This window comes from Ipomoea nil, unplaced genomic scaffold (assembly GCF_001879475.1).
Source record: "Ipomoea nil cultivar Tokyo-kokei standard unplaced genomic scaffold, Asagao_1.1 scaffold0302, whole genome shotgun sequence".
Classification (NCBI taxonomy): Eukaryota; Viridiplantae; Streptophyta; class Magnoliopsida; order Solanales; family Convolvulaceae; genus Ipomoea; species Ipomoea nil.
Genome location: NW_017616730.1, coordinates 68,702 through 92,048, shown reverse-complemented (window position 1 = coordinate 92,048; position 23,347 = coordinate 68,702). Strand labels below are relative to the sequence as shown.

Here is a 23,347-nt window from a genome sequence, read left to right as displayed (position 1 = left end):
TTACCACTCTACCCGATCATAAGCTTTTGACATGTCAAGCTTTAACGCCACAACCCCTTGTCTCCCCTGAGCCTTCCTCTTCAAGTGGTGATGCACCTCATATGCCAACATAATGTTATCCGTAATTAAACGGCCTGGAATGAATGCACTCTGGGCACCCGAAATCAAACTCTGCAACAAAGGCTTCAAACGGTTAGCACATACCTTATTCCTCCTGGAAGATCTTTCATCGTCTCCGGGACCGTCTTCTTCGGAACTAACACTATATATGTGTCATTTGCCCTATGGGGGAGCTTTGCTGTTTCAAGGAACCTTCTACAAAAAGCCGTGACCTCCCCCCCCCCCCCCCCCCACAATGTCCCAAAAAAACTGGAAAAACCCAGGTCCAAAACCATCTGGTCCTGGGGACTTATCCGGATGCATTTGGAACACAGCAATACGCACCTCCTCCATACTAAGAGGGTGGAGAAGCCTAGCATTATCAGCACCCGTAACCTTCGCTGAGATTGTTTCTATCACCTCTTGGAAATCCCCATAATCCGGCGAGAACAGACTTGTAAAATAGTTCAACATGACATTATCTAGACCCGCCTCATCCACCACCCAATTCCCATCCTCATCCTGGAGCCTCTTGAAGGTATTTTTCCGCCGTCTTGCTTTCACAGAGTTATGAAAAAATTTATTGTTCACATCCCCTCCCTTGTACCAAAATTCTTTTGCGCGTTGCTTCCAAAAAGAGTGTTGTTGCTCCAACAAGAAAATCAGGTTCTTCTCCACCACCTCATACTCACGCATCCCGGGCCCATCCCTGCGAGAACTGAGCAAATCCAAACGTCGTTTATTTTGCTCAATTTTCCACTGAAAATCCTTATTATAATGTCGTCCCCATCGTGCAATGTCACGGGCGCAAGCCTCTACCCTGGCCAAAGTGTCAAGCCCAACTGTCCGATCCCAACTATGTGCCACAATCTCTCTACACGCCTCCTCCCGAAGCCACATATTATCGAAACAGAATCTCGCCCTCCTCCGGACTGTCGGCAAGCTAACAGGTGTTAACATTAGCGGTCGGTGATCACTATACGGTACCGTCAAAGAGAGCGCCCGTACCCCTCCAAACAAATCAAGCCAACCGTCACTTGATAGTATGCGGTCCAGTTTCTCCTCTAACATTCTATCAGTGCCCCTGGACTTTACCCAGGTATATTGGTGTCCGCCAAAAGGGACATCCTGCAAGCCACTATCTGCCACCGCCTCCCTAAACCCATTAATCAACCATTCCGGATGTGGGAACCGTCCACGCTTCTCAAATTGGTCCAGGAGATCATTATAGTCACCCATAACTGCCCATGGTAGCCGTGATCGTACAGATAAAGACCGTAACAAATCCCAAGCCTCCCGCCTCCGTTGCCTCTGAGGGTATCCATAAAACCCCGTAAAACGCCAACATGGGCTTCCCACATCGAGCCTGACTTCAGTATCAACATGATTACTCGAGTACCCCGTAACCCTCAAGTCCACGGTATTATTCCATAAAAGAGCCAATCCTCCACTATGACCATCAGCATCTACCGTAAACACACAATCGAAACCCAAATGTACTCGGATTGTTTCCATTCGCTGCTTATCCACAAACGTTTCAATCAGATAAACCACACTAGGCCTCTTCGAGCGGACCAGGTCCGCCAATACTTGAACTGCCATCTGGTTGCCAAGCCCCCGGCAGTTCCAGGATATTATACTCATAACTCTCGGCGGGCTTGCACCGCAAGTCCCGCCTCCACTCCGTTTTTTGACAACATTGTCTCACAGTCCATACCATCATCACAAACTGCTGGATTTTCCTCTCCCCCCTCCACACGTCTCCTTTTCTGCTCCCCAATTACCAAACCTGCCACCAGACCAGTAGACCCACGCTGAAAATCTACCGTATTAACCCCTACTGCCGCAGCAATCTGCCCACAAGAATTTCGTGCCAACGGTACCTGCTGTCTAGACTCAACTCCAGCATCACATTCATTCCTTGCCAGTGGGCCCTGCTGGCATAAAGCAGTTTGTGCACTGCATGCATTTCGCGGCAGTGGCCTCTGTTGGGCCGTATCTACTCCAGTACCACTCACATCGTGAGCCAGTGGGAGCTGCTGCCTTGTTACACCATCGACATTCACCATCATAGCCGGAGACCTCCAGCCTCTCCGTTCCACCGCCGACTCAGGAGGGATCCAACACTGATTCAATGTGGGAGCACCCCGTCTCATTCCGGCTCGTAGCCATGCCTCATACGGCTTCTCCGCATTGGGATCACGATTCAACGCCAATGTACAGTGCTTGTCCCCATGCCCAATAAAACCGCAAAGAAAACAAAATGTAGGAAGTCGCTCATACCTGAAATCTATGAACGACCATGAACCCGTATCTCTTCTCAGTTTCATTTGCTTCTTTAACGGCTTCGCCACATCTATTGAGACCCGCACCCGATAGAAGGCCCTCATTGAACCATCGAAATTACGGTCGTCCGCTTGCACTACCGTCCCAAGAAACGCCCCCACAGCGTTAACTACTGCTTCCGAACGAAAGCCCAACGGTAGAGAGTGTATTTGAATCCAAAAATCTGCATGGTTTAATTGTACTGTGTTTGGATCATCCCCAGGAAGCAGCTTCTTCATGATCAACAAACTTTGTTCATACGCCCACGGTCCGTCATGCAATATACGTTGGAGATCCCCTTCATGGTAGAAACGAATTAGATATCGTTTAGGCTGTAGTTCACGCATGTTCACCCCCATAGCCGCTTGCCATACCCCTGCCATCGTATCCTGGAAAAACGGAAAACGAATCGGCTGATTCGTTACCAATCTCCCTACTGCGTAAAAACTATCATCCTCAATGGCGTGTTCACCCGCAACAAGAGGGAGCTGCACTGCGTTGTCATCGTCCTCCACATCCGCCAGAGTCAGCCCCGCACACAAGTCTTCCATGTTCCTCTCAGCCATTACTCCTGTCGACGAAGCCTGATTCCGTCCTCAAAACGCCGGCCAAACTCACAAAACCCGCAAAACCCTAGAGTGCTCGCGAAAATAGCGAGAGAGAATTAGCGAAGAAGTAGGAATTTTCTCACTCGATAAACACTACTCGCAGTTGATGATTCTAAAACTAGAAAACAAGAAACGTTAACGTAATATTTCGTTACTGAAATTTATACTGAAGGAATGAATGGTATTTACATATAATAGAGGGTAAGTGTAAAAATAATAAAAAAAAATACTAAAATCAAAATAACATGAACCATTCATTTCATCCAACAATTACACAAATATTTTTAGTTATGTTAGAGCATGACTTTATTGGCTCTTATTAGGTTTGTTATATTTGTATGTATATGTAAATTGTACATATCTACAATTTTAATAAGAGCGAATCTTGTTAGACCCTTAACTGGAATAAAAAAAATGTCGGTACAACACATGCTCTATCGAGTTGTACTCTGGGCTTCTGTAGTAGTACAATGCCAATTGCAAATCCTAATATAACCCTAATGCCAACTGCAAATCCTAATATAACCTTGTTACACCCTTTACACCGTCAGATTTAACGATTTAAGCTGAGCGGTGGCAATTTTGAAATTAACGCCAAATTGAAAGGCAATTAAGAGGGGGGGATTAACGCAATTCGAACAAGCGATCTGGAAGAAACACAGCAAAGAAATTACAGCGGCGATTCAGGAGGCAGTTCGAAGTAGAGATCTTCGGCAGCAGTTCGAAGAAGGCAAATCCGGCGGAACAATAAGCTCATGGAGATTCTCTCTGGTCCTTCCTCCGATTAGCTTCCGTCTTTTCTCTGGTATTCTGAAGGCAGTTCGAAGAAGCGATCTCCGGCAGCAGTTCGGAGAAGCCAAATCCGCCGGAACAATAAGCTCATGGAGATTCTCTCTGGTCCTTCCTCCAATTAGCTTCCGTCTTTTCTCAGGTAATTCGTTTCGCTGCCCTAATTTATCTCGCTAATTAATACTTTACATATTTGTTGTACTAAAAAACAAATACTTCACATCATTTGTGTGATAGCAAGGAGACATTACCAGGTGGGATCTCTGTCAATAAGAAGAGGGTCGAGAAAGGTCTCTCGCAACTAAAGGTCTGTCTCGGGGACAATTGCATATATACCATTCATTTTTTTTTTGAACCGCATATATACCATTCTTGATACGAGACATCTAGGTTGCTTTATTGAACTATAAAGCCTCATTCACTAGCGTATTCTGCAGATTGACATGCATAGATTTTCCTGGAAAGTAAGATTAAAACATAGAACTATCATCATGTAAGATAAAAGGGAAACTCATATCATCATACTGAATACTAATATTATATATTCTTTTTTTTTTTTTATAACTCTGTGATTGTGTGTATGTGTATAAAAAATTTGAATATATTGTTTTTAGTTTGTTTGGCTATAGAATAAATGTTCATTATTTTAGTAAGTTATGTTAAATGAAAGTATGTATAGTAAAGGGCAGAAAAGTCGTCAAGAATGCATAATTTGCAGCTGGCTTGCAGTTTGATTTCAGCAGTAGGGTGGTGAGGATGGGGCACTACTTTTTCTTGCTTAGATGCATATTCCCTTTAGCTTTATATGTCTAGAGATTTGCAAAGGTGGAACCAATTGTAAACTTCGTCTTGTGGTTCTAATCGGTAAATGATCACAATAAGATAAATCAGCCTAATTTAGAACATTATTAGGACTACAAATGTTGTCTGGTTCATAAACCTTGATCATTAGTATGCTACCAAGTACCAACAGTATAAAAAAGACAGTGCATAGTGCATGCAAGGATTTAACAAAACAATAACACCACTATTAGCTATGACACAATTATGGTTTCATTAGTTATACCTTTGTTTTTGCATGTTTGGGAGCTGCTTCAATATGTACTCACAAGATAAATCAATAAAACCGTAGCATGATAAGAGGCCTTGGCCAGCCATAAATTCTTCAGTCTGTCCACCCATGTCCAAAAAACAACATGTAACCAGGCAAGAAATTAAAATCACAGTTGAACAAAAGAAAACATTGTATTCAATAATCTATCATTGGAAAGTGTAAAGATCAGCAAGTTTCTTATTCAATTTCATTTTCTTTTGGCACCAAATGTCTATTTGCATTATACAGAGTAATTATATGTATGTTCAGTAATTTAACAAAACATTCCCATTTTTCCTCTATTTGGCAGAGCATTGTTCAGTGGAGTTATGATGAGAGTTTATCTGCTTATGATCTTTCCAGTACAAGTGATTGTGTGAATGGAGAATAAGCATGGAGAATAACAAAAAAATCTACTCTCATCTCTAATATCACTTGATTTGATGCTTATATAATGGACAGAGATGGTCATTAGAGCTTCTGTGTGGACTTATTTTTTCTATGGAATTGATTTTGTAGGCTTTAGAAATCACAACTAAAAATGCAAATGTATATGTATTATTCACACCTATAATTTAATAAATGGTTTTTCCGCTTTGTGTTGCACACTCCTTTATTTATTTATTTATTTATTTATTTGTGTTAATGTAGAAAGGTCAGAATTCACAATTGTATTCTCATTCATGAGTTTGAATTTATTGTTTTGAAATAGCTATGTTATGGAGTCTCGCGATTCTGAAGTCCCTGAATCCAGTCGTGATGCTCGGAATAAACAAAGCGAGCAGTATGCTTGTAATGAGAGTCGACGGGCAGAGAGGAACTTGAGACGCCGAAATGCTTACGCAACAATGGATCCTGCTAAGAAACGAAAAATGCTAGATGATATTAACGAAAAGCGTCGCATCAAAAGTAATGCAGCTAAATCTACACTAACTCACGACGTCAATGCTGGTATGCTTTTTAATAGTCAAATTTGTCTTACTATGAATTCAATTCTTAAACTTATGAACAGTAGAACTAACTTGTTTACTTGCATGCATTTGATTGATTATACATCACTTGATTATGCAATTTAAAAAAATATTATATGATATTTCAAAATGAATAAAGGTCCTTCAGAAGTAGTACTCAGACAAACTTCTCAAGAATGTTTGCAACACAACAATACTCTTTCTTCTAATCTCGACCAGTCTTTTGTGCTAAAAGATTGTTCTCCTTGTACCTATCGTAAAGCAAAACGATTCCAATATGAACCACCTGGATTTTGTTGCTCCTCTGGCCAAGTGGTTTTGGTGTCTAATGAAATGCCTCCGCTATTGAAGCAATACTTCTGTGAGAAAGATGAAGTGTCACGTCATTTTCAAGCATGTGTTCGAACATACAACAACACATTTGCATTTACTTCATTAGGAATCCACAATTATGACAAAAATTTATCCAGGAGGAATAAAGGAATCTATACATTTAAGGTCCAAGGACAAATGTATCATTTTATCAATGATCTGGTGCCTGGAAATCAACCTCCTAAAAACTTGCAGCTATATTTCTTTGATACTGAGCATGAGGTTGAAAATAGAATCAAAGGGGCAGAACGAATGGATGCAAGTGTTGTTGAAAACCTTATTGATGTACTTGGAAGCAATCCGTATTCACAATTCTTCAGAAATCTTAAGGATATATCAAGTATTGAAGATTGTAATATTGTAATTCGCTCAAATGCAACTCTAGATCAACGTGTTTACAACATGCCTACCTCTTCTCAAGTTGCAGCAATTTGGGTAGAAGAACAAGATGGTAGCGGAGAAAACAGTCGTGATATTAAAGTTTTTGCAAAAACTGGCCGTTCACATTCTGTCAAATACTATTATGGTTGTTATGATCCCTTGCAATATCCCCTGTTGTTTCCCCACAGAGAAAGTGGTTGGCATGAGGGTATATCTAAGGTACCTAAATCTTATACAAATCGTACCTCCATTTGTCAAGGTATTCTTCAACCTGGACAATTTCCTTCAATAGAAGCTTTGTTAGACAAAGAAAATGAAAATATTGTTGGTAAGAGCAAGCGGAACACAGTTTCATGCAGAGAATATTATGCTTATCGTTTCCAAATTCGACCAAATGATAAGTCTATGCTCCTACATTCAGGAAGACTGTTTCAACAATTCATTGTTGACACGTATATCAAAATTGAGACACAAAGATTGGATTATTTTCGAGCACAACAACGTGATGTTCGAACAGAAAGCATGCAAGGATTAGTGGATAGCATTGCATGCGGGGAAACAAATGCATCTAATGTCGGACGTAGAGTAATTTTACCTGTTTCTTTCATTGGAGGCCCACGGGATATGCGTAAAAGATACATGAATGCTATGACATTAGTGCAGCGATATGGTAAGCCAGATATTTTTTTAACGATAACTTGTAACCCAAATTGGCCTGAGATAAAAAATTCGCTTGAGTTTTGCGATGAACCTCAAAATAGGCCTGATTTGATTTCCAGAGTGTTTCGTGCTAAGTTGGAAGAATTGAAAGTTGACCTCATAAAGAAAAATGTTTTTGGATTGGTGATAGCATACACTTATGTGATTGAATTCCAAAAGCGTGGGCTACCACATGCTCATTTCTTATTAATTTTGGGAAAAAATCACAAATTCAAATCAGGTTTGGATGTTGATGCAATTGTTAGTGCAGAAATACCTGACGCTGTTAACAACTCTTCTTTGCACTCTTTAGTAGCAAAACACATGATACATGGACCATGTGGTTCAATGAATCCTGAAAATCCATGTATGGTTGAAAAGTCTGGTGCTAGACTTTGTAAAAACAAATATCCGAAGGGCTATTCGGATGCAACAGTTATGGGAGAGAACTCATATCCTACTTATAAGCGACGGAACAATTCACGCTTTGTCACCGTCCGTGGCCACCAACTGGACAACAAATGGGTCATACCATATAACGCATATTTGTTATCTAAATTCGATTGTCATATCAATGTTGAAGTCTGTGCAAGTATTAAGTGTGTCAAGTACATATACAAGTATATATATAAAGGCCATGATAGAGTTGCATTTAGTGTGTCTTCCGGAGAAGAAGTCATTGATTTTGATGAAATAAAAGAATACCAGAATGCAAGATGGGTGTCACCTCCTGAAGCTGCATGGAGAATATATGGTTTTAGCCTTGCCGAAATAAAACCAGCAGTAGTGGACTTGCAGGTCCATTTGGAGAACTACCAGTACATGAGGTTTGACAACAAACAAGATTTGGTTCACCTTGTGGATAATCAATTTAGCTCAAAGACAATGTTAACAGAATTTTTCTTCATGAATATGACTGATGAGACAGCTAAGAGATTGAATTTATTGTATCTAGAATTCCCCGAGTTCTTTGTTTGGGTAAACAGAGATAAACAATGGTATCCAAGGAAAAAAAGAGAGGTTATAGGTCGCTTGGTGAGTGTTAATCCCATTGAAGGAGAGAGATATTATTTGAGAATGTTGTTGATGAATGTCAGGGGTCCAAAATCATATGAACACTTAAAAATGGTTGGTGAATCTATGGCTACAACTTTCAGAGAAGCTGCAGAGAAATTAGGGTTGTTGCAGAGTGATCAAGTGATAGATCAATGTTTGCAGGAAGCCATGTGTTGGCAAATGCCTACAAGTTTTCGTAGGTTATTTGCAACCCTATTGATTTTTTGTAACATTCCTTCTCCCCATGGTTTGTGGACGAAATACAAGGAACATCTTTGTGAAGACATAATTTCATCATGTAACAGTATAATTGATGCTGAAAATAAGTGTCTCCATATGATAAGTGATATACTTGAATCTTTGGGGAAGAATATAAATGACTTTGGTTTAGTTTCTTATCATATTGGTCTTTCAAAAGAACAAAGAATACACAAAGAAATACAAGCAGAAAAAAATTTGCTGCCTAATGAAACAGATTTACTTGCTATAACAAAGTTGAACCAATCTCAGCGAGTTGCCTTTGACACCATAATTTCTAGAGTTTACTCAAATTCAGGAGGGGTTTTCTTTGTTGATGGCCCAGGGGGAACTGGCAAAACATTTCTATACAGGTGCCTTTTAGCCCGTGTGAGAGCAAACCAAGACATTGCACTTGCAACTGCAACATCTGGGGTAGCTGCATCTCTTTTACCCGGAGGCCGAACAGCTCATTCTCGATTTAAAATACCCATCAATGGAGATGATAAATTTGTATGCAATATTGGGAAACAAAGTGCTGAAGCCTCACTGCTTAGAGAGTGCAAGTTGATTTTATGGGATGAAGCAACCATGGCCAACCGTAGAGACATAGAAAATGTCGAAACAACTTTGCGAGATATAACAAACAATGACACAATCTTTGGTGGCAAAGTTGTAGTATTTGGAGGTGATTTTCGCCAAACATTACCTGTGATAAGATCTGGAAGCAGACAGGATTTTATACAAGCAAGTTTGGTTAAATCACATAAAATTTGGCCAATCGTTGAGCGATTGGTTTTGACAGAAAACATGCGGGCTAAAGAAGACCCATCTTTTTGTGAATACTTAATGCGCGTGGGAAATGGAACAGAAAAATATGTGGTTGGCAATTCTATTCAAATTCCAAGAGCATTCCTTGTCCCATCTACAGATGAATTACAGTCTTTTAATTCATTAATTGACATAGTTTTCCCAGATTTAATGAACTTCACTCGCGATCCTTATCCACTCATGAAGCGAGGTATATTGACACCGAAGAATGAATTCGTGGATGAAATTAACAACACCTTAATTGATAGATTTCCTGGAGACGAAAAATGCTATATAAGTTATGATGAGTTGCTTGATTCCACTTGCAAAAATGATTTTGTTGACTACTTGCATACTATCTCAGTACCTGGGTTACCTCCTCACAAGTTGATTGTAAAAAAAAATTGCCCAGTAATTTTGCTGAGGAATATTAATCCTGCAGAAGGACTTTGTAATGGTACCCGGTTAATATGTGATGACTTCCGTGATCATGTTATACGTTGTTTCATTGCTTCTGGGGAACACATTGGCAAACATGTTTTCATACCAAGAATACCACTTGAAGCTTCAAAGGATGAAAATTGTTCACTTCCATTTAAACGTCACCAATTTCCAATCAAAGTTTGTTTTGCCATGACAATAAATAAGGCACAAGGACAAACATTTGATTTTGTAGGGATTTACTTGAGACAACCGGTGTTTTCACATGGACAATTATATGTTGCATTATCAAGAGCAAAGAAAGCAGATTGTGTCAAAATATTACTTTGCAATACTCATCACGATACAACTACTACAGACCTAACTGATAACATTGTCTATCAAGAAATTCTAAATGAAGCTTGTGGATCACTTCTTTGATCTAACTAGGTTATTTTTTACACTTTCTGTGCGAAATATATTCATTTTAAAAAACAAAACATGCTTTAGTGAATACATTTTGATTTTAATATATTGTGTTTATACAGATTACTACAAAACGCATTCAGATGCTCGATTTGTCCAACTTATATTGACCTTGATCCGGTATCAATATAAAGAATTAATGATTACGGTTGTTCTCTCCAAGATATACAACAACACAACTCTCAGCAGCTATGACTATCAAGTAACCTTCTTCACCTTTTCCCTTTCTGCTCTAATTATGTATATTTGTTTATCCTTCATTGTTTGTGTTTTCCTATTCTTGATTTGTCAAGAGAATTGCCACCTGAATCACATATGTTGAAATTAAAAACTGGATTAGGAGGTTCAGTCAAGCAATTATTTGACAACCTAATCTTACTTGTGTTTAAGTAAAAGGAAATGAGAGTGAAAACTCTATCAAGCTTAGTAGTATTTTAGAAGGTGATTACAATCAGGATTAGATTAGTTCTGACCGGAAATGTTACCTCCCCACTCTCCATTTAGTAGGGAATAGTTCATTAGTTCACCTGTTTATGATTGGGTAAACACTATATTGCCCTTGGCCGCTTTCAAAAAATACTATATGGCGGCACTCTTGCTAATGGATTGTTTACATGAAAATAACATCAAACTCTCATTTCTTTCAAGAATTTGTTGATAAAATTAAAAATGATGTTATAAGTGAAACTGCATAAAAAAAATCATGCATGCTATATTCAATGAATTTCTTCCTTTCATACTGGAGTAAATTTTCACTCTCATATATCTGTCTCCATCAATTGTAATTTCTAACTAAAGTTTAATGAATCTTTGTATTGGCAAACAGTGGTTGTACCAGAAAGATTATGCACTGCGGCAGAAATAACATTCTACTTCAGTAACACCTTCACAACATTAGGGAGTTCCAGTTAACTAAACCCCGGCATAAATTGTAATTTGACTTCTTGGCAACCTGGTTGTGAGCCACGATGCGCTTCTCCAGAAGTGTGCTTCTCCAGCAGTGTACCAAAACTGGTAAGAGTTGCATACTCTCTTCTTTCTGTACTTATTTTTCTTGGTTCAATATTGCATCTGGCTCCTATTTGAAAGTAAACAAGGAACTTGATAAAGGGTTTTGGAGTCTGGACTCTTTTTTTTAATTTTCTAATTTTAATTGAAATGATATTGTATCGGTTTGCTTCGATCACTCATCCACTTTCTATTTCAGAATTGTAAAAGAATGGAAGGTAGATTGCGCGTCTGTGTTATAGGCTTACAAATCAATGAAATCGACCCATTCTGTCAAGACAAGATTATCTTGTATGAACAATGTGCAGATAAAAGGGTGAGGAAGATAATGCGTGTATTTATTTTAGTTTGTCCATTTGTTTGATTGATATTAAATTCTTACATTTTTAAATGATGATCATTAGATCTTCAATAAGTAATGTGCTTTTCAGTGGTTTGATGTGAACTTTCTGTGATGTAGGATAAGGAGCTCAGACGATGGATTCAAAATAGTGAGCATAAATTAGGCTTATCAATGCCTTTAGATCTTGATAAAGAACAACCTGCCCAGCTAGAATCAGAAGTCACTTCACTGGATAGGTACTTTAAACTGGAAAGTGGAATGGGTTACACTCCATTTATCAAATGGAGTGTGTATTTGGTGTTGACGTCCCCGAACCGGTAAGTTTCACTTTCAGCGACACACTTCAAGATCTCCAGTTTACATTCTATTATAAGAAACTCGCTGACATTATTCAAAACGATCATTTTATATATGTTCGTAATCTTGCAGCAAATTCCGAAATGGTGGATCTGGTTTTACTATCTAATGCCTACATCTTGGTCCCTAAACGGCATGCTTTCTTCGCAATATGGCGATATAGAGAAGGATATTGAGATTTTTGGAGAAAAGAAAACATAGGCAACCTTAATGAGGGATTATTTTGGATATCACCATGATCAATTACCCATTGTGGCTGTAGTGCTGATTCTGTTCCCTCTTTGTTTTGCCTGTTTATTCACACTTTGCATTTAGAAGTTGAACTTTCAAAGGAGGTGCTAGAAATTGAAATATCTGGCTGGTTTATGCTTGTGCAGAAAAACATGTTAAATATTCACTTTTACTATAATGTTTTGAGAGAATATTGTATTTTCAATGGGTAGATATGAGGATATCATACATATTTGTAGATTTCTTATGACTCATATCTGTGTTTGGAGTAAATACTCCCTCTCTCTACTGGACACACTGATTAGTTCAGAAACACAAAGTCTGTAATTTTTGTTTCCTTTCTGTTTCTTTGTCTATTTGGAGTAATACTCCCTCTCTCTACTGGACACACTGATTAGTGCAGAAAAACAAAGTCTAATTTTTGTTTCCTTTCCTTTTCTTTCTCTAATTGCTAGGAGTTGTATTCCCTAAAAGTGACTTCATTTTGTCTGCTAAATGTTAATCGCAAAAATTGGGTATGTTCTTTGTGCACATAATATTTGTACGAAAGTTTTACATTGTCAAAAAGATTAAGTGTTTATTAATAAATAAACTAAAAAATTATATGATTTATATATAAAATACTAAACACACACCAACCCGATTCAATCACCAATAAGATTTATTTTTATGCGTAGTTTGCTAGGCCAAGTTCAACATCGATCAAATATGGTATCGGTATCTATGCATCATCAACTCTAATATAATCTTGCATTGATATACTTTAAATACTTATATTAAAATATTAGTTAGACTGTACGTATCAAATGAAAACACAATGATTGCAGTGGCTCCTTGTTTAATCATAATTTTCTTACCTAATCTTCTATATTTTACATAATTATTTCGTAATAAAATTAATCAATACACAAATAGTAATTTATTTCCATATTACTATACTTTCTTATTTACTAAATATGTCATCTTCACTATATCAAATATATATACTTGTCATGTCATTATTACCATCTATATACAATTGTAATTTTAAATTAGAATATAGAATACAAATATTAATAGATTCCTAATTTCAAAATTAGAATATTGATCTCTTAAGTAATAAGATTTACTTGTTTAATCATAATTTTCTTACCTAATCTTCTATATTTTGCATCAATATTTCGTAAAAAATTAATCAATACACAAATAGAAATTTATTTCTATATTACGATACTTTCTTATTTACTAATTATGTCTATTCACTATATCAAATATATATACTTGTCATGTCATTATCACCATCTTTATACAATTGTATTTTGTAACTTATAATTAGAATATATAGAATACAAATCTTAATAGATTCCTAATTTCAAATTAGAATATTGATGACTTAATTAATAGGATTTCTATAATACAAATCTTTATAGATTTCTAACTACACCCTTAATCTACGTAGAACAACACTATATTAACCCCTGGTATTCAACAGACACAATACCTAACTTCTTTTGCAACACACTATTCAAGAGACATTCTACAGGTATGAATATAATAACTCTCCTACCATTACTACATAATTAATTAATATATATAAATAATATAATACTTCTTCTTACTCCTTATATTATTTCAATTTCAATCCGTAATCTATGATTTTTCAATTTATGTTGTGGTTCTCATTATATTATTTCTTTACATTCTTTATGCACATATTTTCAATGACAGAAAAATATTAGTCATGGCAAATGCACTAAACTTAATTGATATTGACACACAAACTGTGAGATGGAGTTGTAAAGTTCGTGTCATTAAGAAAAACGAACCAAGGAATGCTATTAAATCGCCTGACAAAAAGTATATGCTCATCATCCTCGAGGATGAAACTGTAAGTACATAATACAAAATTTTCCCCTTTCATCATTATTATTATTATTATTATTATTATTATTATTATTATTATTATTATTATTATTATTATTATTATTATTAAAACCTTTTTTCGTGTATTGTTATGAGTACATACTATTTATGGGCATGAATTTAGTGATGACTTTTATTATGCAGCGTCATTATAATTATTTTTTAAATAATAATAATAATAATAATAATATTATTATTATTATTATTATTATTATTTGTCATTTTTAAATTTATATTTATTAGACATGTATAGTTCTTTATTTACACTCAAATCAATGTGCTTTCATTCACCACCAACATCATTGTAAATGCTATATCTATATACAGGGAACTCGGGTTCAATCAATAGTGTTTGATAATGACATTGAAATGTATGATAGCACTTTAAAAACCAACAAGTGGTACATAATTTCAAATGCCATTGTCAAACCTGTCCAGACGAACTATAGAGTACTTGACAATAAATACAATTATACATGGATTTTAAATGCTCAGACCAGTATCCAAACAAGTGACAATGCTGACACACCATTGCCTACCATTGAACAATCATACACAGCATTCTCAGAATTCTATGAATGCATGAAAAAGTCACAAGAAATTTGTAAGTTAATCTTTATTACAACATCTTACCAATATCTATTCTAATCATATTTGAGTAATTATTTCTTGTCATCCCCTATGATAGCAATTGTAGGTATTGTCATTGACAAACTTGCAAAAGAATTCATCTCAACAATGAATGGAAAACAAAAGATCAATGACTTTATTGTTGTTGATGAAAAGTAAGAACCCTATTCTATTACTATTCTTATATTAAATAAATTACTATCAACCACATCATTTTTTTTACGTAGTACCATATTTAAAAAAAAAAAATTACAGTTTGAAGCCAATTATACTAACCATGTGGGGAGAATACGCTGACAAAGAGGGTTCCCTAATCACTCGAGAAATTGAAGCTGGAAACTACCCGGTAATATCAGCAGAATATATTGCAGTTGTTCACTTCAAAGGTAAAATCAAATTATTTACTAACATCATTTCAAAACTGCTCCATTTATACATTACCATATCTAATATACTATCCACTACACCAGGAATTTCTTTGACTACAAGAACAAATTCAACAATACTTTTACACCCAGAAGTACCACGAGTAGAACGTTTAAAAGAATGGTATGTTTTAAATTTGTTGATAAGTTATTCAATATACACACCCACGCACACACATTATTTTAAAAATTCATTTCTTTTGAATGTATTTTTAGGGGAACAAAGCATCGTGCTACACTTGATGCATTAAAACGCTGTCGAGACTACAATGACGCTGCCATAAAACTTGCAAATCCAGAAACTGCTGAAATTTCTACAATTGATAGTGTCCCTCAATCAATTGATCCGGTATATATAAAAAATTGTTTTACACACTAATTCAATATTTTATACTTAACATTAACATTAATTCTTTTACTCATGACAACTTGTAGATTAAACCTGTTTGGATAAAAGGGAAAATTAGCTTTAAGCATCAAATAAAAAACACATGGTACATTGGATGTAGTCATTGTATGAAAAAGGTTTACGCAGAAAGTGACAAACTATTTCATTGCATGCATTGTGGTGAAATGAATGCAGTGGGAACACCACGGTTAGTAACAATTTTTAAAGTCATTTTATTTATTTTTTTGTTAGAAGGAGGTCAATATCAATTTAATCATTACACAAACATAACACAACAGTGCTACTCTCAAATCACATAATAGGTGTAAACTAGATGTGCAAATTACTGATGGAAGTGGAGGCCTTGTTGCATCTGTGTTTGGAAAATGTGCTGAACAACTATTACTCTCAACGAGCAAACAAATTATGCAATTGGAACAACAGGTATTTCTCCTTTACCACCCACAACCACTCATGTTTTACAGTAAACTAACATAATGCCTAACTACATAAACATCTTGTAGGGTCAACAGCTACGATTTCAACATATCAATAACCGCTTACAAGATGAAGAATATATAATACAATTGAGGTCTCAATCCTACACACAACAAGGCAAAAGCATGATATCATATACCATAACATCATTGCACGATTCATTGTCATTCGCTACCACAAGTAAACAAGATGCAATAAACACACAACCAGCAAAAAGGAAACTCAACTTCACTAAAGATGGAGAAGATGAAGACAATTCCGAGCCTCACCAAACACGCACTAAGAAAATTTAATTTACTGTGTTCAAATTACTACTCTTTTCATTATTGATAGTCAGCTTTAGTTAGTGGTTTATTTGTTTTTACTTTTACTATAATCTAGCTATTTCGAATTTCTTCTTTAGTTAGTGGTTTATTTGTTTTTACTTTTATTCTAATTTAGCTATTTCGAATTTCTTTATCTTTTATTACAATATATAATCACCAAAACTATTTCAATATCTTTTATTAATTTCGCATGTTTCTTTCTCTCTCTCTCTCTCTCTCTCATTATTATATTATATGAATACTTTAACCAATTAAGAAATACTAATTTATAAATACACATTGGGCATTGGTCTAATCGCGCAAAGCGCGTGTCAAAACTAGTTTTATTATAAGAGTTATAAGTTAAAATAATGATAATGAATAACCCCGTAGTTTATAGCATATAAAATAATATGAAAAATATATGTTGATAAACTTATTTAAAATATATTTTATATTTTAATTGTGTTGGATCGAAGGACAAATGTGTCAAAAGACATACTGAGCAGTGAGCAGGCCGACTACATGCGTGCTTGAACGTTTTGATGCGGGCGAATAAACAACTACTCCCCCGTTTCCCGCCTCTTCCAGTTTCTCTCACATTGTGTTATTTTGTGACTGACGCTCTGAGATTGAGATTGGGTTTCTCTAGCAAGTCCGGGGAACGTAGCTATTTTGTGGAATGGTCAATGCTTGTATCGGTAGGTAAAACCTCTGTAGCACTGTTGTGTAATGTAGTAGTATTTATGTACAATTTGCTCGATTTGGAAAAATGTTCGTTAAATGGATTCATGTTTGCTGTTGTTGAATTTGCATTTCTTCAACTTGCTAAGCAAATTTATTATGCTGAACGACTATAACACGGGGAAAACAATAACACAAGGGATTAATGGTGTTTGATTATTAGATCACAGATCGGAAATGGTGTTATCGGTAGTTTGAATTTGGAAAATACATCAGATAGCAATCATCCGGGAAACTCATTCGGGTGAAATGCAAGCATCATCTCACGTATCAATCAATGCTTTAAGTGTACTTTGCTTCACAGTAATAAGTTATATGGTCTTATGATTGGATTTGTTTGCATTTCACATATCAGTTGTGTCTCCTGATGTTTTAACTGACTCAGAGCTGCCTTCTGATTTAGGTGCTCCCAGGTTGTGTTGCAGATTTTGGTCATTTCTTTGTATTTAGACTTGTGGGCACTGGATTTGCACCATGGATAATGATGGTGGTCGAAAATTGAAAGATGTAAGCAGTAGAGCAGCTGTACCAATTTCATTCCTTTAAAGGATTTCGCATCTTTTTTATGTTCTCTTCACTTTTTTATTTTTATTTTTATCATGTTAGTATTTGAAAATTGTAAGTATGGATGGTTGATGCCTTCTGGATCTGGGTTTACTTTGCTAAATCTCAAGTATGATCTGCCCATAAGTTTAGGTCATCACATGCTTTATATATATTTAAGTAACCGTATGTTTTCAGTAAAATATTTGTTCCAAAACTGTTTCATGTAGGTTTTCTCCTCCCCTCACCCCCCCCCCCCCCCCCACACACACACGTCAGGTAGATGTTTGATTGGTTTGCACATAATGTCAGGACTGCAAGTGCCAGAGCTTTGACAATAATCACCATCCATGCAGTCAACCTAGGAAGATATCCATAGGAGTTGTGGTAGATTCTGTTGCAAAATGCAAAAGCATGAGTGGAAATGCAGATCTCTGTATTGATGACAGAAACAGCAGAGATATAGCAACTAATCTTGCTAAAGGAAATCAGGGAGAGCATTCACTGCATGATAAATCTGATTGGATTTCTACTAGATCCAGATCCATTCATCATGTGGAACAACCTTCAAACTTGCCGGCCATTCATGAAATTTGCAACACATCAGCTGGAACAAAGATAACACCAGGGATATCTTCAGTTCAATTTTTAGATTATCAGAACTCAAAATTCCTTTCTAACAAAGCCAAGGAGAAGGGAGGGAATGACTCTGCTGCAGAGAGTGCGGGTAAGTTTTTGTTTGCAGTGGCACAGGAAGACATGCAAATGAAAGCATCTACTGGGGATAAAACTGAGAGAGCAGATATAAAGGGCAGTGAGTCTTTGAGAATGCGGCTACGGGAGATCTTAGAAACTTTGTCTTCACCTAAGAAGCTCCGCTCAAATTCTGAAGTTCTTGATATTGATGCTAAAGGTTCTCATACAGAAAGAGTAGTTGCAGAAAATCATATTCTCAAGGCTAGTTTGGATACAATAGAAAATGATTCACAAAGTCATAATCCTATGGTTAGGAGGCCATTGACTCGTAAGAGAACCCCGTCTAAATTGCAACGGGGGAAGTCTAATAAAATAGTGGCCCCTTGTGCTCAGGAGAAAAGATTAGAAAAGGAAATCTTCTATTTTGGAGAAGGACGGGCTAAGAGATCATTTGATGCTGCCACTGGTGGTTCTTTAATGAAACATGAAAACTTAACAAAGAGAAAAAGTTCAGAGACAAAAGCCCATGAAATCTCAGTTGGACTGGATGCTGACAAAAAGCAAGAGCAGAATCCCAAATGCAACAAAGTTTCATCTGTGGAGAGATCTACTGGTAATACCCAATCCCATGGGACGTCAATGAGTGTTTCTTTGAAGCTGAGAGTTGATACTTCAGAAAAAGATTTATACAAGTCACCAGTTGTTGGAAAAACTGAGCAGCTAAGAGACATTAATAGATTGAAATTGCGAGAAAATCTCTATCATTCAGAAGACTTAGCAAACTCATCCTTAAAGGAGAACTTTGACCCAAAATGTGATGTCCAACATCCTACTTTTCCAACAAAAACACCTTTAGAAAGATATTTCCTTGGATCTCTACAAAGAAGTAAAAAGGAGGAACTGGATGAACATAGCCATACAGAGATAATTTTTAACCCAAAGGGCATTCAAAAGTTTAAGAATTTGCAGAGGTTGAGACAAGAAAACAAGTCAAACGAACAGGATGCCTCATCTGTATCCTTTATAATTTGTTGTTGTTTTTTTTAACCATAAGTGAAAAGCTCTCTGTTCATAAGAGGTCTGTAAAAGTAAGTGATATAAAAGCTTACTCTTTAGTTAAACAGTTGATTCCGGAACAAGGACACTCTATTTTTAACTGGTTGATTCTGTAGCAATAAGCCAATAACCTATGACCTAATGGTCAATGGGTGAGCACTTGGCAACTACACTAACTCCAACCTTATGTATTTTTACAACAATGATAATTTAGTGGATTATATTTCATAGTATGGCATCATCTAGTCCTTGCTTCTCCTTATTGAATGTGAAGGATGATGCAGCTGTATCGGAATATCCCCCTCCTTTGAAACAAAAATCTCTTATTGGAGAAGACAATCATGTGAAACTTTCTCAGTCACCATCTGATGAGAGGTATTCTGAGAGCTCAGAAGATGGGGTTCATGTTAAAGGTTATTCCATTGCCCTTTTGCTTGATGTGATTCTTGCATAACTACTGTCTTCTTTGGTGAGATGCTTTCTGGCATACTTCATGTTTTCAAGCATGCATGATAATTTCTAGTTTTCAACTGCAATTGGTTATTATATCTACTACTTTATGTTATGGAACTGACCTGCATGTGCCATCCTTTTTCCACATTGCATGTGCTTATTCATAATGTTTAACTGATTTAATGAGTAAATAATTTGTATTAGATTGGTAACATGATTTGGGCCTTATTTCTTCATCCTTTTTTTTAGTACTAGACTAAAATCAATCACTTTATTTGCTTGAAGTCTATGCATTCTGTCATCAAAGGTTCCAGAGAGTAGGAGACTTGAAATCTCTGGTGAAAAGAAAAAAACATATTAGTTTCTAGTTGAAAGTCAGGGATAGTTTATAGAAGAATGTCCATAGTGCAGTTCATACTATGCACTCAACATAAGAGCTTTCTAGCCCAACACATTGGGTTCTCATCTGAAGTTGAGCAGACCCCAACTTTTTTATTTCGGGGTGGGGGACTCTCCCAGCCTAGACCATATTTTATCATAGAAGTTTGTAATCTTTGGCTGACCAGGAATTGCTGTGGTGTTAAAAGGTGGATACTCTTTTTCTGTTACTCATTTCCTCTTTATTCTAGTTCCCACGTTGAAACTCAGCATTGTTAGATGATGTAACTGCAGGTTGCAGGAAATCACCCTCATTGTCTCCTGAAATTGGTACTGCAGAGAAACCAAACTTTGCATTTAAACCAGGCAAAGTTGTGTTCAATGAAAAAGGTAGCACTAAATTTAGTGGGTCAATTCTCAACCAAGGCACTCCAAAAGGTACAAAGCTTTGTGGATCAAACTTGACTTCTTGTTTGTTTGTTTGTTTGTTTGTTTGTTTGTTGTTGTTGTGTTTTTTTGTTTTTTTTGTTTTGTTTTTTTTTTTTTTTTTCATGCGTGCTGTGCTGTGTTAAATTTCAGAACTTGAAGATAGTGGGTCTCTTTTGAGACAGTCAGAACAGAGTGAAGAAGATGGGTTAGATAGGTATTGCCTTCATCTTTCAATTAATGACTTAAAGTTTCTGTTGATATTACTGCCTTTTGAAATTAAATGCTGTGTCAAATTTTCAGTGCTGTTGCTTTATTTGATTGTGCATTACAAAGAGTTAAAACCAAAATGAAGTCTATGGCTGACAAAAGATCTGCTGAAATTGTGATGTCTGCTGCTGAGGGAATACACAGGGAATTGCAGACTGCAGAAATTCAGATTCTAGCTGATCTGTGAGTTTATAGATGATTGATGTACAAGTTCAAGGTGGTGCCCTATGATTATATTTAATTGATTAATTTTGTCTTTGTCTTTCTTTTCTTTTTTCAGAAGGACAGTGACCAGCAAGAGTAAAGCTAATCAAAAGCATCTAGAAGCGATATTGCAAGGTAATGACTAAGTTTAACTTCACCAAATATGATCGTTTTTTCCTGAATATGCACATTTTTTATATTGAAGTGGTTTTGATGCTGCTTGTGATAATTTGATATTTATTGTGTGTAAATATATGCAAAATGAAGACCCTTAGTGAAGTAAGACAACTCTTTTCCCTATGTTGCGACTAAGTAATGTTGGTTGAAATAGACTTTCTTGTGTGGGATGTTAAACCTTGCTATTCTTCATTCCTGGTATATTGTCTGAAAATTTGTCATTTTCACTACATTAGTTTTGCAGTATTTTTCTAATCTTGAAGCTCACTTGAATATGTTATGGTATAGAGCAACAAGAGCAGTTGAATGCCATCTATGTAAGATTCAAAGAACAGGTCAATCAACATCTCCAGGATTGCAGAATCACACTCGAACATCTAGAAGAACATGAGAGTGAGCTTAAAGCAACAGTGGAAAAGCAAAGTATGTCAAGGTCTTGTATGATTGCTTAAAAATTTTCATTGAATTTGGAGCTCTAGAAGGTGATCTAATACATGGCTCACCACATTCCTTTCCGCTCACCACATTTATGTTTTGCAATGTTTTTCATACTAGTCTAATAATTTTGAGGTCAATCGTCAAAACAAAAATAAGTTATTTTGAAGTAAAATTCACTGTCACCGTATATTGTTATAAAAAGGAATCTGGACTTTAATCGTAAGGAATCTAAACTTTAATCAAACAATTTTTATCCCAGTCATTTGAAATTGGGTAATGATTTTTGGCTGTGTTCTACATAAGGCCCTCAATAAATCTATAGATATTATGATTTTCTTCTCCTGCAAGGCAATGTTTCTATTTTCTTATGAGAAGAAATACTTCAATAAATTGTTTTGTCATTAATTACCAGTACTGTAATAAGTAATTTCTTGGGCATGCATCCTATTTAGGCTTGTTGAAGTTCCTGCAGAGATGCCTTGTAGTGTGTCCATTATTTCTGAACTTAAAAGAATACTGATTGTAAAGTGTAAACATGAGCTGTACCCTGACATGAGAGCCTTTTGATGTTATAGAAGTATCAAAGAGAAAATTACTCTTGCAACTGGAAGAAGAAGTTGAGACTCGGCTTGTTGATGCCCACAGAAGTATTACTGCTGTCCACCATGTAAGTTTATTTATCCAAAATCTGGGTATATGCTGCATTGCTCATGCTTGTTGATCGCATAATGTGACCAACAGAATATTCTGTGCATTGCTTATTTGAACTATGATTTAAAGGGGCTTCCCATTGTCTCTTAGTACTGAAAATATAATGGCTTAAAGCTCAATAGTGGTGTAAAATACTATTTCTGCATTACCTGCAAGTCATTTCTAGATCTCTTTATTTATAATTGATTTTCAAACATTGGATGCTCTGGTGCTACCTGGTTTTTGATTCTCTGATAGACTGGAAACCATGAGCATTGGTTTTACATATAGGAAGTAGACACTTTTGGTCAATCCGAAGCTGCACTGCTCATAAACTCAATTTTCAATTTGATCCATGCATGTTTTACATCACAATTTTACTCAATATATCTTTAAATTATGTTATTGTTGCAGTTGGCCAGGGACAAGATGCATCAATTGAAACTTGTAGTAGCTGAATGTTTGAAACTCAGTTGATGAGATTTTAACTGATTAATGGAGATGGTAAAATGTCCCAAGTCCAGACAACATAGTAACTTTTTTTTTTTTTTCCTTTTTCCTTTTCTTTTCTTTCCAATGAAGATGCAGTTTTAGAATATTCTGGCATGCTGGAAAAAACATGCATCCCATCTCCAAGTTGTTTGAAATCACTTGATTCTCTTGTAAAGCAGGCGTAGAAGGAAAAAAAAAATCTGCTCATTTCATGGTGTTAATTGCTAGCTTGCAACAAAATGTATATTGCTCAGCTAACTTCTAAAGCTCGCATGAAACTGAGCAATGCAGAGGTCTCGATCAAAATTGAGCACACAAGAAGTGAGAGAGAGAGAGGGAGGGAAAAA

At 36.2% G+C, this 23,347-nt stretch overlaps 2 protein-coding genes and 2 long non-coding RNA genes across 6 annotated transcripts; 3 read left to right on the top strand and 1 right to left on the bottom strand.

Annotated features, from left to right (window-relative positions):
* Positions 1-1,701, bottom strand: LOC109158536. Its single transcript, XM_019306453.1, has 2 exons — positions 371-1,701; positions 1-262 (listed from the first exon to the last, which is right to left on the bottom strand). Exons 1-2 carry the CDS (start codon positions 1,699-1,701, stop codon positions 1-3), a joined length of 1,593 nt encoding a protein of 530 aa, XP_019161998.1.
* A 1,988-nt stretch (positions 1,702-3,689) lies between these two features.
* LOC109159527 lies at positions 3,690-11,890 on the top strand. Of its 2 annotated transcripts, XR_002050592.1 has the most exons (7): positions 3,690-3,963; positions 4,059-4,128; positions 5,627-5,865; positions 10,409-10,548; positions 11,173-11,360; positions 11,554-11,670; positions 11,815-11,890. It is a non-coding gene; the product is annotated as an uncharacterized LOC109159527 (long non-coding RNA). The 2 variants fall into 2 exon arrangements; XR_002050591.1 differs by lacking the exons at positions 5,627-5,865; positions 10,409-10,548; positions 11,173-11,360; positions 11,554-11,670; positions 11,815-11,890 and adding an exon at positions 5,225-5,520.
* A 15-nt stretch (positions 11,891-11,905) lies between these two features.
* On the top strand, positions 11,906-12,535 carry LOC109159532. Its single transcript, XR_002050593.1, has 2 exons — positions 11,906-12,014; positions 12,127-12,535. It is a non-coding gene; the product is annotated as an uncharacterized LOC109159532 (long non-coding RNA).
* A 4,816-nt stretch (positions 12,536-17,351) lies between these two features.
* Positions 17,352-23,335, top strand: LOC109159495. Of its 2 annotated transcripts, none has more exons than XM_019307607.1 (11): positions 17,352-17,465; positions 17,581-17,684; positions 18,033-19,430; positions 19,747-19,885; positions 20,598-20,741; positions 20,883-20,946; positions 21,033-21,182; positions 21,280-21,338; positions 21,669-21,803; positions 22,394-22,485; positions 22,923-23,335. In XM_019307607.1, the coding sequence occupies exons 2-11, from the start codon at positions 17,652-17,654 to the stop codon at positions 22,983-22,985; spliced, it is 2,277 nt and encodes a 758-aa protein (XP_019163152.1). In that variant the 5' UTR covers positions 17,352-17,465; positions 17,581-17,651; the 3' UTR covers positions 22,986-23,335. The 2 variants fall into 2 exon arrangements, with proteins under 2 accessions (XP_019163152.1, XP_019163147.1); XM_019307602.1 differs by having other exon boundaries at positions 17,352-17,480.
* Positions 23,336-23,347: the final 12 nt, after the last annotated feature.

Excerpts from the sequence above, each read along its gene's own strand:
- LOC109158536 (XM_019306453.1), bottom strand. The coding sequence starts at position 1,701 with ATGGCAGTTCAAGTATTGGCGGACCTGGTCCGCTCGAAGAGGCCTAGT. Across the intron at positions 263-370 it reads TTTGGACCTGGGTTTTTCCA|TGTTAGTTCCGAAGAAGACG; the intron begins GTTTTTTTGGGA and ends ACACATATATAG.
- LOC109159495 (XM_019307607.1), top strand. The coding sequence starts at position 17,652 with ATGGATAATGATGGTGGTCGAAAATTGAAAGAT. Across the intron at positions 19,886-20,597 it reads AGATGGGGTTCATGTTAAAG|GTTGCAGGAAATCACCCTCA; the intron begins GTTATTCCATTG and ends ATGTAACTGCAG. Across the intron at positions 22,486-22,922 it reads GTATTACTGCTGTCCACCAT|TTGGCCAGGGACAAGATGCA; the intron begins GTAAGTTTATTT and ends TTATTGTTGCAG.